The sequence below is a fragment of the Labrus bergylta genome, chromosome 14 (genome assembly GCF_963930695.1).
Source record: "Labrus bergylta chromosome 14, fLabBer1.1, whole genome shotgun sequence".
Taxonomy (NCBI): domain Eukaryota; kingdom Metazoa; phylum Chordata; class Actinopteri; order Labriformes; family Labridae; genus Labrus; species Labrus bergylta.
The window spans coordinates 22,644,062-22,660,225 of NC_089208.1; the positions used below are offsets into that span (position 1 = coordinate 22,644,062).

The following is a 16,164-nucleotide window of genomic DNA, read 5'->3' on the forward strand; positions in this document are numbered from 1 at the left end:
TCATTTCTAAACTGTAAATTAAAATATGATAGCCTACCCAAATTAAGCTAAGAATAAGTGTAATTAACCTATGATTTAAAAGTACACATACCAATACAGAATATTTTCCAGATAAAGACAGTGAACACTCCTTACAATGGTGTCTCTACTGTTCACGTCAAATTGGCATCAATATATTACATGGAAAACTCATTGATTCCCCAGTGATTTTCTATTGGCTAACAGTAAGTGGATGTTCTGCACACACTAACAGGATACACATAGCTGTGAAATTGTGGACAAGGTCACAACTCGGCATAATAACCCGCCAACCCTCTCTTCTAACAACATCTGCTGCAGCAACATTCCAGGGATGGTGTTCGTGTAATCCAGCAAAAATTTACAATCCAACAACATCTTTTCAGACGTATCCTACATACTCCTGTTAATCTAAAATTTCTGTTTTCAAATTTGAATAACATCCTGACTTGAAGAAGAATGGTATTCTCTTCAGTTGTGTCAAGAAAGCACAACTCTCTCTACCCTTCAGAATAAACCAATTATCCATCACTCCAGTGCCTCATGCCAGCAAAACAAAATGCATCCTTTTCCGAGGTTAGAAATATTAATTTAACTATCCACACTTATTGTAGCAATATGAAATGAGTCATACTGTATACATATTTGGGATTTGGCTTGATCCTTCATTTGTAACAACTAACTGGAAAAAAACTTTATTTTTGTATGGAAAAAGATCAACTTCCTGCTTAATTGTAGGAGTTAAATTGAAGTCTTTCTTTCAGTCCTAGATTATGATAAAATAATCCACAAACATGCTGCTGCTTTCACTCTCAAAATGCTAAACTTAGTGTAGAACTCTGCTCTACCAGAGAATAAAGGGTAAGATGACGCTCATCATGAATTCTAAATAACAAAGCTAGATGGTGTTTGCCAAATCGGCGTGATAAAAAAGTGTATCTTTTTATCTCTAAACCTCGTAAAATCTTTGCTCAACTGGACCACTTGACCATCGTGCTCTATGAACACTCCATGCTACAAGTCCTGTGTGTTTACTCTGAACATGGAAAATCCTCCATTACTTTTAGTGCTCCAAACATTGAATGATTTAGAACTCGTCTCAAGATCATCAAAAATTTGATCGCAAACCACTTCATTTCAGTGTGCAACTGTTTTCACTAAATGCTATACTTTCTAGTTTATTATAATCATTTTTTCTGTATCTTGACCGAACTTTAAAAGAAAGACAGTTCAACAGTTGTTTGAAGTATAAATAAAGGTTTGATTAGTTATTAGAGAGAGTACAGGATGCCGTTAACCATTAAGAATTGTGCTGGAAGACTCAAAAAAAAGTTTCACACCTACCTTGCGTATACCTTCTGCCTCAAAACCATTGAGATTTGCATAAAGGGAGTGGTGCCTTTTTCCCAACAGTGATGTAGAAGTCATATTGGCCGTGGTTGGGACCGCCTTGTCTGGGAGCCCATTTTGCTTGTTATCTTGCTCTTCTGACTTCCTAAACTCCTGCTGAGCGTCGGCCACATCATGGCCCTCCATCTCTGCGGGTGCCAGTGCAGGCTCGGGCTGCTTGGGCCGAGTGCACAGGTCATACATCACTTTAGGTCAAAGTCACACAGCATGGATGGGATCAATATGACCAACTGATGCGTCCAACTGAGACAGAGCCATCACTGACTTTTCATTTGTTGGAGGAGAGTAACAGGGATCAGCTGTGGCAGGTTGTGGCAAAATGAAGATTAAGTCATTGTCCTTTCTCTTTCCATCAGTTCATAAGAAGGAGGGTTTTTTCACAGTTGGGGAGAGGTATCTGAAACCCGGCGAAGAACTGTTTCAGCCATGATTGTCAAAAATCCAGCGTCAAGCCTAATATGTGCAAATCCCCATAAAGTGGGGTTTAGGCAAACAAAAACAGAGCAACTGAAGGTGTCACAGCTAGATGCTGTTTGCCATATATAAGAGAAACCAGTTAGAGATAAACCAGCAGTCATGAAGTACCTCTTTCCTCCCTCTGCGGCAGTTTCTAAAATGAGGACAACCACTTCCAAAAAGGAGATTAAAGATCCTCGGCTTTCGCTTATGGAGGCAATTTAGTGAATGTGATCGTCCTGGTAGCATTCTTGAACATCCTGTGGTTTGTGTTTCAGATTTAGAGTCCTGCTCACCACACTGGACATGGTCAGTTTCTTCATGCCTTCATGCCCTGTCATCCGATGTTTGTCACAAAAACATTTCCTGAAACGGGAGTCAGTCGACTTCTTACCCGACGAATCACTAAACAGGCGCATGCAGGCCCAACTGAAATAGCAAACAAGAAGAGACGTGCGATGGGGAGAAAAACAAGACAGCGATCGCACTAACAGGTCTCCAGTCCAGTCCCCGTTCTCTCAGTGACGTTCAGATGTGGGTGGCATGTTGACTTTTCAGCCGTAGTTCTGTTGATGCTGCTGTGTCAAAATGCATTTTATCCAGATTCAATAGGACTCGACAGTCTGCTTAATCCCATCTGAGTTACAGCGTCATAAAGGTGAAGAAAGAGGACGAAGGGAAAAATGTATGTGTGTGTAAGACGGTGAGTGTCGCTGGGAGGAGGGGGTAGGGAGGACTGCTTCCCCTCATCCTATCACAAAAAGGCAGGCTTTGAGACGGGGCCCAATCATTACCGCGACTAGAGCTCGTTTCCATGGAGATGACGCTGGAATGATGTTGCCTGCCTATTGATCGTTCAAGAGGCAGTGCACACTGCAACACAGCGGAGGCTGCAGGAGCAGGCAGGGGAACAAGTGTGTCCAGTCCAGACTCATTTGAATGTTTTACTGCAGATGTCTGACAAGTTGATGAATGTTTTAGTAATTTATCCTTAGAAAAGGGACATTTACAAAAGGTAAAGCTGTAGTCTGCTGCTACAAAAGATAAACTACATCACCACTTAATTCTGGTTAACTAATTAACCTGACATTTAGCCCTACTCTGACTAATTATTAAGAAAGGAAAAGTAGTACAGCAGCTTCATAAATCCCCTTAACGAGCAGTGATCTGCTCATCTACTAGAGAAGGGGAGGATTGGTTTTTAAATGATTTTTGATGGTGTCTGGTTAAGTTCTTACAAACTGTTAATCCTTTAAAAACACAAAGCTTTCTAATTCTATCTATGTAAACCATTTTAACAGAGCTTTGTGTAACAGCTGCAGTTACTTATTGAAATTCTAAGGAGAAAACAAATATCACTGAGAGCAATTATAACCTTTAAATTCCAACGTGAAACCTTCGAGGAGGGAACCAAGATCACAGCTGTGCCCGCCTTTGCGCAATGTCTGTCTTCTATATTTTAAATAGGCAGCAGCAGGACAAGACTTCACAGTCATAGGAACCAGCTATATCATATCCTGCCAACAACATTTGTATTGATGAAAACCTGGTTGAGACAGGCAGCAGCACATTAAACAAGTTACAGACCCAAAACACAGATCAACATGTCCTGAGTCACAGAACAGAAAGTCATCAGTCAAAGCATCTACACCCTGAGGCATCTTCCACCAACACCTTCAATCTACTTTTAAAAAGATTTACAGAGACCAGCTCCCCCAGATCCAGATCAATCTGCTGCAGGAGCAGCGTTCCTGAAACTCCTGTTCCTCATCTCAAGACGCACTTTGGGAAAAAAACAACAAGAATGGCAACCAAGAAGGAAGCATGAAACTGTAGCTGAGTAAGTGTAACCTTAAACATTAAGCATTGATTGCTAAAAGCATAGAAGAGGGGAACTGTATTAAATGTGGATGGGTCATGGGATGGCCGACAGCTACACTACTGAATAAGGTCAGCGTGGTACACACAACGATAGGGACCGGATCAGTGAATCTCTCATGGCAAGTTGAGAAAAGTTCAACTATAATCAACTCAAGTGGAAAAAGAAGTCATGTTGACACGAGCAGCAGCACTCTGGCCTTGCAGGTCTTAATCTGCTGATGTGATAGTGTTTCAGTCCTTCATCTCGCTTCCAGCGTATTTTTCACAATTTACAGCATGTTAAATGTATTTCTGATACTTTGTGCCCGCTCTGTTGTACTCACAAAACCTGAGGCTTGAAAGTGGGGTTGTTTTCTTTAAGTGGAGCAGTCTACCTGCTGTTCCTTTAAGGGCGCGGTCACACTGGTCATCTGTACCGTGCCATACTCAAGCACGATTGGCCCCCCGCTGCGCCATTCCCTCGCTGGCCAGCACGGCCCGCAGTCACACAGGACTAGCTTAAGCACGATTACCTCTACATAACGTCCTAATACAATGCATGCATGCTTTATGTTATTATGAAGCGTGCTCAGTTGACAAACAGGTGGAGAGAGAGAGAGAGAGAGAGAGAGAGAGAGAAAGAGAGAGAGAGAGAGAGAGAGATTTTAATCAGACCCAGCCATAAATAAATTAAAAAATAAATTAGACGGGCGGCCGAGTCCGTGCCCGCACATCGGAGAACACAGAGAACATGACAACTACTTTGTGTCTTATATTGTATCATTTAGTCAGATACAGCCATGAAACTCTGGATTTCTCCATAATGAAGGCTGTCAGCGTTGCGTACCCGCGTGCTTGTGCACCTCTCCGAAGTGTGCCAAAGCCAAGGAAGTGTACTGTGCCTGAGCACGATACGGAGCGGTCACACTGGTCAAACTAACTGGACTTTAGCGTTGAAGCGTGCTTGGGCACGGTACAGATGGCCAGTGTGCCCCCGCCCTAACGGTCACAACACTTAACGCTGTGTGCAAGTTAAAAACAGACGTTTCGCTTTCATTTTTCTTTCTAGTCATTTTTCTGCTATGGTAGGTGGAGTCAACACTAACACCTTGAAAATCTTCCTAAAGTTTCCGTGCTGAGCGTCATGTGTGAACACAAACAGCTGACTGTTTCTCTCTTCACCCGGAGTTTCTCCTCCAGCCTCCTCGTATTTATTCTGCAGAAAGTCAGAGTGAGCTGATGTGAGAACACAGCAGGATATAATCAGGAGAATTCACCTGGAGCGAGTGGGAGGGGGTGGTGACGTTTATTCCCTGTGATCACTGCACGACCATAGACTGTCTGCACGCCACCTCTACCATCTCTGTGCTCTAATGAACCTGCTGCATTATGTTTCCTGTTCTCCAGTATGTTCTTCTCCACTCTTTAGTTCATGTTGTGACTGTTATTAAGGCAAATATTCTAGTTATGACTTTGTATTGCGGGCTTTGTCTGCCACTTCCACATCGTTCTGTAAACGTCTGCATCAGCTCCTTTGATCATTTAAATTTAGCCTCTGACCTAGAACAGAGTACGACAGCTAAACATCCAACAAACAACAAAATAAGCTCACATGACCACCGAGCATACAACAATGGAGTGCATGTCGTCATCAGTACCATGTCTGTCACAAAGAGTTTTACTCATCCATCAGTTCAGTGGTATTAACTTAATATCATACTGACATGGCCTAAATCAAAGGAACTTGAAGTTAGCTGACTGTTTGTCACAGAAACCGTCACTCAGATACAAAGATGATTTATAAACAGCTGATGTATCACTCTGCAGTCAGAAAGAAGCCTGGATTCTTTTGTTTCTCGGTTCATGAAATCAGGATACGATGTTTACATGCACAAACACACTAATGGCATACTTTTAAAAAAGTGTAAACACACTCTTTGAAAACCTTTAAAACATATATAATTTTCTTGCAGGTTTCTTAATAATCCGGGGGCTTTACATACACAAGGACGTCTAATATGCATCCATGACTGATGTTTGGCAAGTGGGCACTCCTGTTGACGCTTTGATGAATAATTCATCTCCTTATATAAAAACAGGATCCAAAATTTAAGAGACCGAATCACACTGACCCACTTCTGCCACTCCAACAAGAGGCATAAACAGATCTACCCACACCCACACATGCCCCCCTCCACTCACAGTCTGCATAGTTGTTCTCCCTCTCCTTCTCGTCTGCCTTCACCAGGCTTAAAATCCTGTTTTTACATAGCTCGTCTAAAAATATCTATCTAAAAATAAAATACACTTTAAAAAAAAATGTTGGCATTTACAAGCCAATCTCAAATAGAAGAGTTATTCAATAGTAAAATAAACCGTCCCTACTTGATTAAGCCACTTCAAATATAAATACTACTAACAATATGACTTATTATTATGTATTATTATTATTATTATTATTATTATGTTATCTACTTTTGTTAAAGTTTAAACTTTTATATGATGACTAAGTTGTCCTTTTTGTTGATTAAACACAAGATACACAGTTGTTGGCGTTATACCAGTTAGTGGTTTCCTGCTGCTCTGAACGAGACGTTTATGAGAACTTGGAGACGCATTAGAGCAAAGCATGGAGCAAAGTCGTAGGACACGACCTCCCCGGCAGCTCTTTCAAAGACACACCCACCCAGGAAGCTTCCACAGAGCTGGTCATGGCAAATCAGAAAAAAGTGGGCCATTTAAAGGGGGCTTTAAAGAGACTGCAGTCAAAACGAAGCATTTCAGGCAGGAGGGTATTCAAGGACGCCAGTACTAGATACATACGTTTTTGAGCCACACATCTCGCCACTAAAAAGGTGTTCCAGAGTGACATAATTAATGACGAAAGTGAGTTTAATGGATCTCCTTTAAGTAAACAAGGCACATGGAGTAACTGTGGGATACATTTGTACAACACAAATCCACCTGCGTTCAGGATTCTGTATGATTATGGAGCAAGACCACAAAAATTCTCAAGTGCATACTGGTGCAGTTTCTATATTAACTGGAAATGCCAGCAGTAAAAGCTCTCTGTGGAATTCAAAATATGAAACAGCTTACCTCCATGTTGCTGTCCATGCATTTGGAGGGCGGTGACCTGTGTGACCCAGAGGACTCAGAACAGTGGGGGGGCTGGCCGTCCCAGCCTGCATGGGGAGTGTCGGGTATGTGACAACTTTTCAGAGAGCTGCTCTGACAAGTGTCCAGGACTGCAGCGGTGGTGCAGGGGTCAGCTGCACTGGACGCCCTCCCTAAAGGCTGCCTTCGCTGATCATGTTTTGTTTTCTTCTTTGGAAAGTTTGAAACACTCTGGGATTTTTGCTGCCGAGCCCTGGACCAGGTCAGGAGAGGCTTTTTCTGGAGAAGATTACAGCTCTCTGCCTGAGTTGGTGTTCTGGAGTGTCCTGCTCTTTTCTTCCCCTGCAACAGTCGAACATGGGCCTCTAGCAGGTGGCAGAGAAAGATGGCCTTCTGTAGCTCAAATTCCTGCCTGTGATGCAATTTACGTCCTGCCTGCTCATTGTTTATCTTCTCACACAGCAACAGCAGCAACTGCTCCAGCTTTGAGTATGTTTCTCCACCGTACAAACAAAAAGCTTCTTTCCCTGTGGACTCAGTGTACTGTCCAATGTCTTGAACATTCAGCTCTTTAGCCAGCAGACTCCAGAGTCTGTTAGAGTGCCCATACGTTTGGCACCCTCGCCGAACCGTCAGATCCCTCACAACCCTCTGCTGTTCCTTCTCTGCTTCTTCCCGTAGGTGCCTGAGCTCCACACAGAAGAGTCCATGGGCCTGCTGTGTTCGGATTTTCTCTAGCTCCAGTTCAGCACGCAGCCTCTCTAGCTCTCGTCCAAAGTCGGTCTGGCCCTGGCATGGTTTCTTGGATGACAGTGCCAGAGGGTTATCTCTGTCTTTCCTCATGATGCCACACAGTCACAGCACAACATGCAAGGAATGGCTGGACATATGCATATCGAAAAAAGTTATGCAAGGGTGTGATGGGTGTTTAGAAGACATGCAGCATGCAATTATCACACCAGGTCACTGGAAAGATGAGACAGTAGCGGGTGGGAGAAAAAGTGAGAAATGGTCAGTTTTTTTTGCCAAAATATTAGATGAATGTAGTCACAATGAATGCAGTATTTCCAGCAGAGCCTGACCGATTTATTGACTTGCTTACATTATCTTCAAAAATGAGTCTATCATAGATATTTAATATGAAGAGATCAATGTTCGGGATGATCTGGACTGTTAAATGTTCTTTCACAAAAGTTATTTATTTGAAAAAAAAAAATAATAATAATAATTTTTCATTACAAGTGAAAAATTCAATGTTTCAGCCACCTTTTTGGTAACCAGTTATAGTTTCACATTCTCAGTCTCATCGGTCTGGCCTCAGTTTTGAACAGATGGTTAATGAGTTGATCATATCTGTTAGATAGATGATTTAGAAGAAAAAGGAGAAGAGGGAAGTCACTAGGGCTGGGAGATATCAGGACAAAAAAAATCATATCTCGAAATGTTTTTGCTGAGTGGTGATACACAATATAGCTTCATATTTTTTTCTGGAGAGAAATGACAAAGGTTACACAGGCACGGGGCGCGCTGGTGGCGCAATGGTTAGGCCGCGCGTCCCATGTATTGAGGCTGTCGTCTCGAGCGGGAGGCCCGGGTTCGCTTCCACCCGTGGCCTCTCTCCGCATGTCATTCTCCACTCTCTCTCTCCCTGGTTTCCGACCCTATCCACTGTCCTATCTCTGCATTAAAAGGCACAAAAAGCCCCAAAATAAATCTTTAAAAAAAAAAAGGTTACACAGGCACTTTTATTCACAGCCTGCTGCACAGTGTCCAAAAGTACATAACATTGTATTTTGGTATTTAGGCGATTTTAAAGTTTCTATCAGAGAGAGAGAGAGAGAGGTGGAGCAGAGTGAAGAGCCACGATATTTTCACCTCTGTGAAGTTTCACCTTCAATCTGAATGTGTCTCTTCAGTAATAGTAACTAGTAACAGGCGTTAGAGGCCAGACGGTATCAGAGGACAGCCAGCTGGGGAGCGCAGCGCTGTGTGTGCATGTTAGACTGTCTTTATGTGGAGCTCATGCTGTCCTGCGCTTCCTCAATGCCATAACGTGATTTCACAGACTGGGACACCAAGAAAACGCTGTTGCAGAATCAATATGAATGTACAGAGACATGATGACGGATGAGCTTAGTGATGGCACTTTTGCAAGAAAAAAAAAGCAGTCTGAAAAGATCTATTGAGAGGGAGAAGTAGGTCAACAAGCGGCTTTACGGAAGAAACATACAACTTTATTTGATAGTGCAACATGAACTATATTGATAAAAACAATATTGTCCTACACTACATCTCGTTTGAAAATACATCGATAGATCTAAAAATTCTGATTTATTTCCCAGCCCTAGAAGTCCCCTGAAAGATTGGTCAGGGGAGCAGCAGTCACAATGAACACACAGATGAAGATGCGTGACCTCTTCACAAAAATTTGAAAAGAATTAGTCTGTGGAAACTCTCTCTAAGGCGAAGCCATATCTGCTAGAGAAAATACATCATTGTAAAGTGTAGGTAACTAGTCTGTACACAGGCAAAGCAAATCAAGACCGAATTTATACCTGGTATTCTGATATCCACACCTGACTTTATGGACATATAATGCAGATGAATGGCAGAACTAACGCTCTTTATAAACAGATGAGAACATATTTACGTCTTTATTCACTCTGTAGATACCATTAATGGAGCTTAGGAGCAGCCAGCTGAGGACGCAACAAGTGAACTGCTGAACCTGTTCAAATGTACTGTTTCTCTGCTCCCTTTGACCCCTGTAATATTTACAGTCTATGGTTTGAACTTTGACCCCTGTAATATTTACAGTCTATGGCTTGAACTTTGAACCCTGTAATATTTAGAGTCTATGGTTTGAACTTTGACCCCTGTAATATTTACAGTCTATGGCTTGAACTTTGAACCCTGTAATATTTAGAGTCTATGGTTTGAACTTTGACCCCTGTAATATTTACAGTCTATGGCTTGAACTTTGAACCCTGTAATATTTACAGTCTATGGTTTGAACTTTGAACCCTGTAATATTTACAGTCTATGGCTTGAACTTTGACCCCTGTAATATTTACAGTCTATGGTTTGAACTTTGAACCCACATAACACTAGGTGGGCTCCGGGTCATATTGCAGAGGATGGGGGCTCTTGTTAATGGCTAATTAACTAGGCTAAATTAGCCAGCCTTTACGTGGTGAAGCAGCTGCTCTAAATGTTCTACACTGAGTTAATTGACTTGAACATCAGGTAACATGAGTACAGCGTGTGAAGGTTTGCTAACAAATCATGTCAGCGAGTTTTAAGCTAACGGTTAACGGTTAAGTTTCCTAGCAACAGCTCGTGAAACTCACCTGTTAGCGGACTCACTCAAAGCTTCATATTTAACGTTTCATCAGTCAAGTCTTCCTCTTTTAACCGAGCTACTTTCACGAACAGTTTAACAAAATGTGTACCGACACCGAGAGGGGTAACGTTAGTAGTTTAAGGGTCCACAGAGCCACGCAGGACGGGGTTTGTTTATCTGTCAGTCAGCGGTGTCACATTCACAGACACGTCACAAGCAGCGTCATTGTGCCGCGTTCATGGCCGCTCCGACTCCGCAGTTACCCTTGCTGTAATACTGTGCAACTTGTAACGCAATTATATAGCCTATATAATTTTAGGCCACCCATTTTGGGGAGATATCTTAATCTTATATTTTAGCTATAATTTAAAAAAAATTACTGTAAGAGTAATAATCAATAATATTTGAAGGCCAAACATAATCCTTTGCTCATGCCACACATAATTCCTTACCCCCTACGCACACTAGCGACTAGCCTCAGGTAACAGATTGTGACACTAAATTTAAAGTGATAATTCTTTGTTAGGAAGCAGAAGAAAATGATTCCCTCTCTTACTTAATAAATGTCAGGAAAAACCAACAGGTCAATAATGCTTACGTTTTTTATTTAGATAAATATGATTTTTGATGATCAGCTGAAATAAAATGTAATCACCGTACAAAGATACATCAAAGAAAATAATGAATGTTTTCCAAATAATTATGAATTAGTCACTTTTTTATAGTAAGTTTACATCATAACTATTATCATTATATTGCAAAGTAAAGGTTGGATTAAAAGTTCCGTCTTTCTCGGTTTTATTGAGCTTTTTTTATTCACGCTTTCCATATTTACAATATCAACTAGATACCCTGAAGGCAACACAAAACCAAACAGACTTTAAAGATACTGATGACCACTAGTGGCGAAAGGCTAGTACTGAAGAAGTGTTAACCCTGATAAGAGGCATCATTGAATTTAATCTTCTTCTTTTTTTTACCATAAATGTTTAATTTTAGACTCAGAAAAGTTCATTTATCCAAATTCAGTTCTACGGTCCGCTCAGACCATGCATACATTTACAAACAAAAACAAGATGGCGTCAGAGACAACAAACAAATCGGCCCTGTAGAAACTTTTTGTTCATTTAAGAGCGGTCTTAAAACATTGCTTTTCTCTCGTGCATTTCATTGCTAGTTCATCTTTGCGTGTTTGTGTGTGTGTGTGTGTGTGTGTGTGTGTGTGTGTGTGTGTGTGTGTGTGTGTGTGTGTGTGTGTGTGTGTGTGTGTACATATGGTTGGTGCATGATTCCTGTGTGCACTCTATAGAAACAGGTGTATGTATGTGTGTGTTGTATGGGATGGTGCATGCTTCTTTTGCAAATGTGTTTTGTTTTAAAGTGAGCCCTTGAATCCATTTGTTCATTTTTGTATGCTTTGTTTTTTTCTTTAAACAAGTTTGTATTGTGCTTGTTTATCTTTTTCTTTTGTAAAGCATATTGAGTTTATGTTTGTATGAAATATGCTATACAAATAAAACGACAGTAACCTCCCTAAGGTGGCCCTATCTGACACCCTGCTAACATTGCGTGCATTACATTTTTGCTGTGAAATCCAAAGTTTATCAATGAGTCAAAGTCAACAAACACTGGTTGTCCTGGGGGGACAGGGCCTTCTCCATTGCCGCTCTGGAACTCACTCCCAAACTCCCCCACCTCACTCTACACCTTCAATAACTCCCTAAAAATTTGCCTCTTCACCATCGCCTACAACTACTCAAAAACTCTGTCCTCATCCTCCTTCTCTGACATCATTTCTCTTTTGTTTTGTTGTTATTCTTCATTACCAGTCTTCATGTTAAGCGTCTTTAAGTACTTAGAAAAGCGCTATAAAAGAACAATGCATTACTATCATTTTTATCTTTTTACTTACTAAAAGTGGATTATCTGCTGCATTTTACAAAAACAAACTGACATCTTTCATATTGATGTTTCTTTCACAATCCCAAATGTTCTGTCTGCATGTTGATATAATCAACAGGAATGTTCTGTGTCAGATGAGCCTGGGCCTTTCATACAATGCTTCCTGAGATTTTACTTGTTTGGCAAAGGCAGTGATATTGAAATGTATAAATCCTCGAAGGTATGTACAGTACATACCTTTTCAATATCAGGTTGCCATAATCCATCAAAAAGGCAAACTACACCATGTTTGACCGCTGGGTGGTACCCATACAAACAGAGGACAGGCTTCATTTTGGTCAGAGCATGACTTATTTTACGTAACAAATCAATGTTCGTTTATTTTTTCTACAGTGGGAGAATCTTTAATTGTTGGTTTGAGAGGGACTGAAATAGACAAAAAATGGAGAGAGACTCGGCTGTGTGTTATCAGGGTGTCCTTGGGCTGCTCCCTCTCTCATTTCCATCTCTGTCTGCTCATCACGTGTGGCAGACTGTTGGGAAAAGGCAGAAACAGAGAGGGAGAGGGAGAGAGACGGAGGGGGAGAGAGAGAGACAGAGAGGGGGGGGGAGACAGAGAGAGAGGGGGGGGGGGGGAGAGACAGAGAGGGGGAATAAATCCCACTGCCTCTCTGTTACAGCTCCTTAATCATTCGACACAGTTTAGCTCCAACAGTGAGTTTTACATCTGCAGAAATTATATTCCCTGTAAGCAGATATTCTTAGTCCATCTTAAACTGATGCCGAACCCCCAAAAAACAGAACATTGAACCCTTTAATGCTGCATTGTTCACAGAAGACAATGTAAACATAGAGTGTGTCCAACAGTTTAAAAACTGAGGTATCTGGATAGATCAGGATTTGTCTTCGGTCACACATGTCATGCTTACCTGGAAAAATAAGGTCTCAACTTGTTTTTATTACATGGACAGATCCTGCCTAACAGGGCCAGACAGATAAAAGCTTGCCCATGCAGGCAGACAGGCGACAGATTTCGAACACATCATTGTGACCTGTATCGATTTTGATGAAGAATTAAGACGGGGAAAAAAGTATTTTACACAGTGGATGATCTAAAACCCTGCTGTGCAGAGATATTCAGCATGCCCTGGCCTCCAAAGTCCCTGGACCTTTAGAAAGTACTTCTGCCTCTAGCAGGGTCTTTTTTAAGGGTAGATCTTTTACCCCTGTACTAAATTTAGACCCTGGTTCCTGCGGTCGAAATGCACATAGTTCCTCAAAAGATCCCTAGTTCAGGGGGGGATAGTTCCTCCAGTCGAAAAAGGGGCTATGGATGTGAGGACAGGCACATAATAACACATTTCTATCCCTGTGTTTAAATTAAAATATGTTCCTGCACATCTGGCCGGCATTGCATTTCCTGGGCTAACTCAGTATGATGCCATCTTTACGCCCAGCTCACAAACTTATACCCAGATTAATTTCTGCAAATCATCTGTATTGTTTCAGTATGACATCAAGCTTTGCACATGCTGACTTTAAATATAACCCCTCTACTATAAAATTCAGATTTCATCACTTATGATACGTTGATATCTTTCATTTTCGACTCTCGGTGGTGTTGTCTGAGTTAACCTGATCCCACGCAGGAGTCAGGTATCTTTTGAGGCCATTAACAGTTTTTGTCCTCTACATGATGTATCACCATCACTAATTTATAGTGTTACAGTATTTAAAAAAAATTCCCCATAATTGTTTTATTCCCCCACGCCCAATGACCAGAGGCGGTCTGGTGCTCTCTTACGCTCTTTTATGTCCGAGTCTTTTGAACCCTCTCTTTATCATCGTGACTCAGTGGGCATCCTGTCGTGCGATGGCACGCCCCTGCTCTGTCTGCACAGGACATGGAGCTGCAACTGAAAATGTTGTACCACGCCTCTTACCTCAACTTACCTTAACTTACCTCAGACATAAAACACAGGAAGGTTATGTAATGCGAAGAAGCGTTTTGAAACTGACAACATCAGTTAAAAATGTTGGATCAAGTGGAGCTTATTTTATGCATGGAACTCATTCATGTTTCCTTTTTGAATCAACAAATTAAGGATTTAAGAAATAGAAGCAAAGCATTGACGAGAGTCAATGGAGGCCCAGAAACACATCACTAATCAGTGAGTTTAGACCAAACAGCAACCTCTGGTGTTTAAAAATGAAGCCGATTCTGAAGTGTAAAATCCTGCAGTTCGTCGAGTGTTCACTAGAGGCTGGCTGCAGAAGCACAGGAAGTCACATACACACCCATTCTAAAAAGCCTGTTTTCACAGCAGAGATGAACATGTTTACAGCCTGGTACAAAAAACCAAATAGGTCTGATTAGCTCATGTCTCGATCGGCACACACTGTACGGGGGGGGTGAATGTTTTGATGACTCATCAGTTTTGATTTGATGAAGGATAAGAGTTATTCACAATAAGGCGTGTAGCTGACCTGATAGACAGGCATGCGTGGTGTAATGGTTTGCCAGGAGGCTTAAAACCCGCCTCAGCTCCAGCTCTCAGCCTGTCGTTAGGTTGAATGAAAGTTAGGGTGAGACAGCATTTCCAGCATGGAGACCGCCATCGATGGGACTCCAGCGCCCGCTGCAGGAACAGACGGGTGGCGTTACTCAGGCTTCGCCTGTTAATGTTTACAGTGGGCACTTATTCCTAAACGCTCATTCTTTAAGTGTTGACGTGTTTATTGGCAGAACTGGGTCATTGTTCAACACTTGTGATACAAAATACCTCAAGTCTTCATGACCTATTTAAAAAAACTGTCTTAGACAAAGGCAGAAGGATGTCACCCTGCACTATCTGGGTCATGTTAAAACTAAAGACCCCCGTAACCAGAGATAACAGCGTTGAGATAATGCATTACATAACTCGGTCTCGGACTGGGTGGACTCCACCAATGAAAGGTTATTTTTTCACGTCATTACTGTGATTAGAAAGAAAATGCTTCTTTCTTAAAGAACAAATAACTTCAAAAGTGAGTGACATGCCCCCTGCACACAAGTTGATGACATTTCACTGATATTTATGGTCTTGGTCTTGTCTCGTTCTTGCCCTGCCTTAGTCTTGGTCTTGTTTTGGTCTTGGAGCACTCAGGTCTTGGGTATGTCTTGGTCTCGATTGGTGTGGTCTTGACTACAACACTACTCGTGGTATCCTGGGGGTTTGGCTAGTTCTTTAAAAAATAGTGCAAACACACTGAAGCAAAAAATATGTTTTCAAGTCAAGACAAGTACCTGCTAAATCTGTTGCTTGCTTTGTTGTGTTGTGTTGTATTTTCTCAGTATCCTTGGGGTTCAGATTAGTGTAATACAATCTCAGTATTTTTGTACTGACCCCCCAGGAAGGAGCCCTGAATTGGTCCTTGAAAAAGTTTGTCAATGGACAGCCTGCACGTTTCTCCACGGTCCGGGAAGGATTAGCATTTGGAAGCAATTTCAGCAACACTTTAGAGAGGCCCCGGGCTTTTCCATCTGAGGACCCATGCAGTTAAAAGAACAGAGGAAAATCTCGAATGTCCTAAATATTACCACAACATGAGCTTCTTTGCAGCTCAATGGAGACTCTTTGGGCAACAAGTAATCAAGTGTGACTGCAGCGAATGATGGAACATGGACGACTTCTCTTTAGGGATGCAAAGTTCAGATCAAGATGTTGGTAATAAAAATGAGATTGTAACAATCCCTACTTTGACTTTTAGGCTAAATTAAACCCATACTGATAACATTTCATGAGACTTAAACAATGTGCAGAAAACCAGTTCATGGTTGGCTTGCCTTGACTTTTCCGTCACTGGTGGATCTAGTATCATTCGTCCGTCGCCAGTTCTTATTTGAACTGTCAGGTTTTAATACCTCTAAAGCTTTCCACAAACTACTGTTTTCATCGTCTGATTAACATAATAATCATAGTAATTGCTTGTCTTTTGCATTTCAGTTGTTGCTGTGTGGGAGAGACCTATCCACACACACACACACACACACACACACACACACACACACACACACA

General features: G+C 41.6%; 1 protein-coding gene across 8 annotated transcripts in view; it reads right to left on the reverse strand.

The window, feature by feature from the left end:
* LOC110001831 (RIMS-binding protein 2) overlaps positions 1 to 10,385 on the reverse strand; it is a 72,050-nt gene extending 61,665 nt beyond the window's left edge. For 5 of the 8 annotated variants that reach the window (XM_065962759.1, XM_065962757.1, XM_065962760.1 and 2 more), the window contains exons 1-2: positions 10,212 to 10,381; positions 6,844 to 7,827 (exon numbers count right to left, since the gene is read on the reverse strand). In XM_065962759.1, coding sequence (XP_065818831.1) covers positions 6,844 to 7,704 — 861 coding nt within the window. In that variant the 5' untranslated portion in view covers positions 7,705 to 7,827; positions 10,212 to 10,381. Of the gene's footprint in view, positions 1 to 1,362; positions 2,585 to 6,843; positions 7,828 to 10,211 lie in introns of those variants that run through there. The other 3 variants (XM_065962763.1, XM_065962761.1, XM_065962762.1) reach the window with 3 other exon arrangements.
* Between the last annotated feature and the right edge of the window lie 5,779 nt (positions 10,386 to 16,164).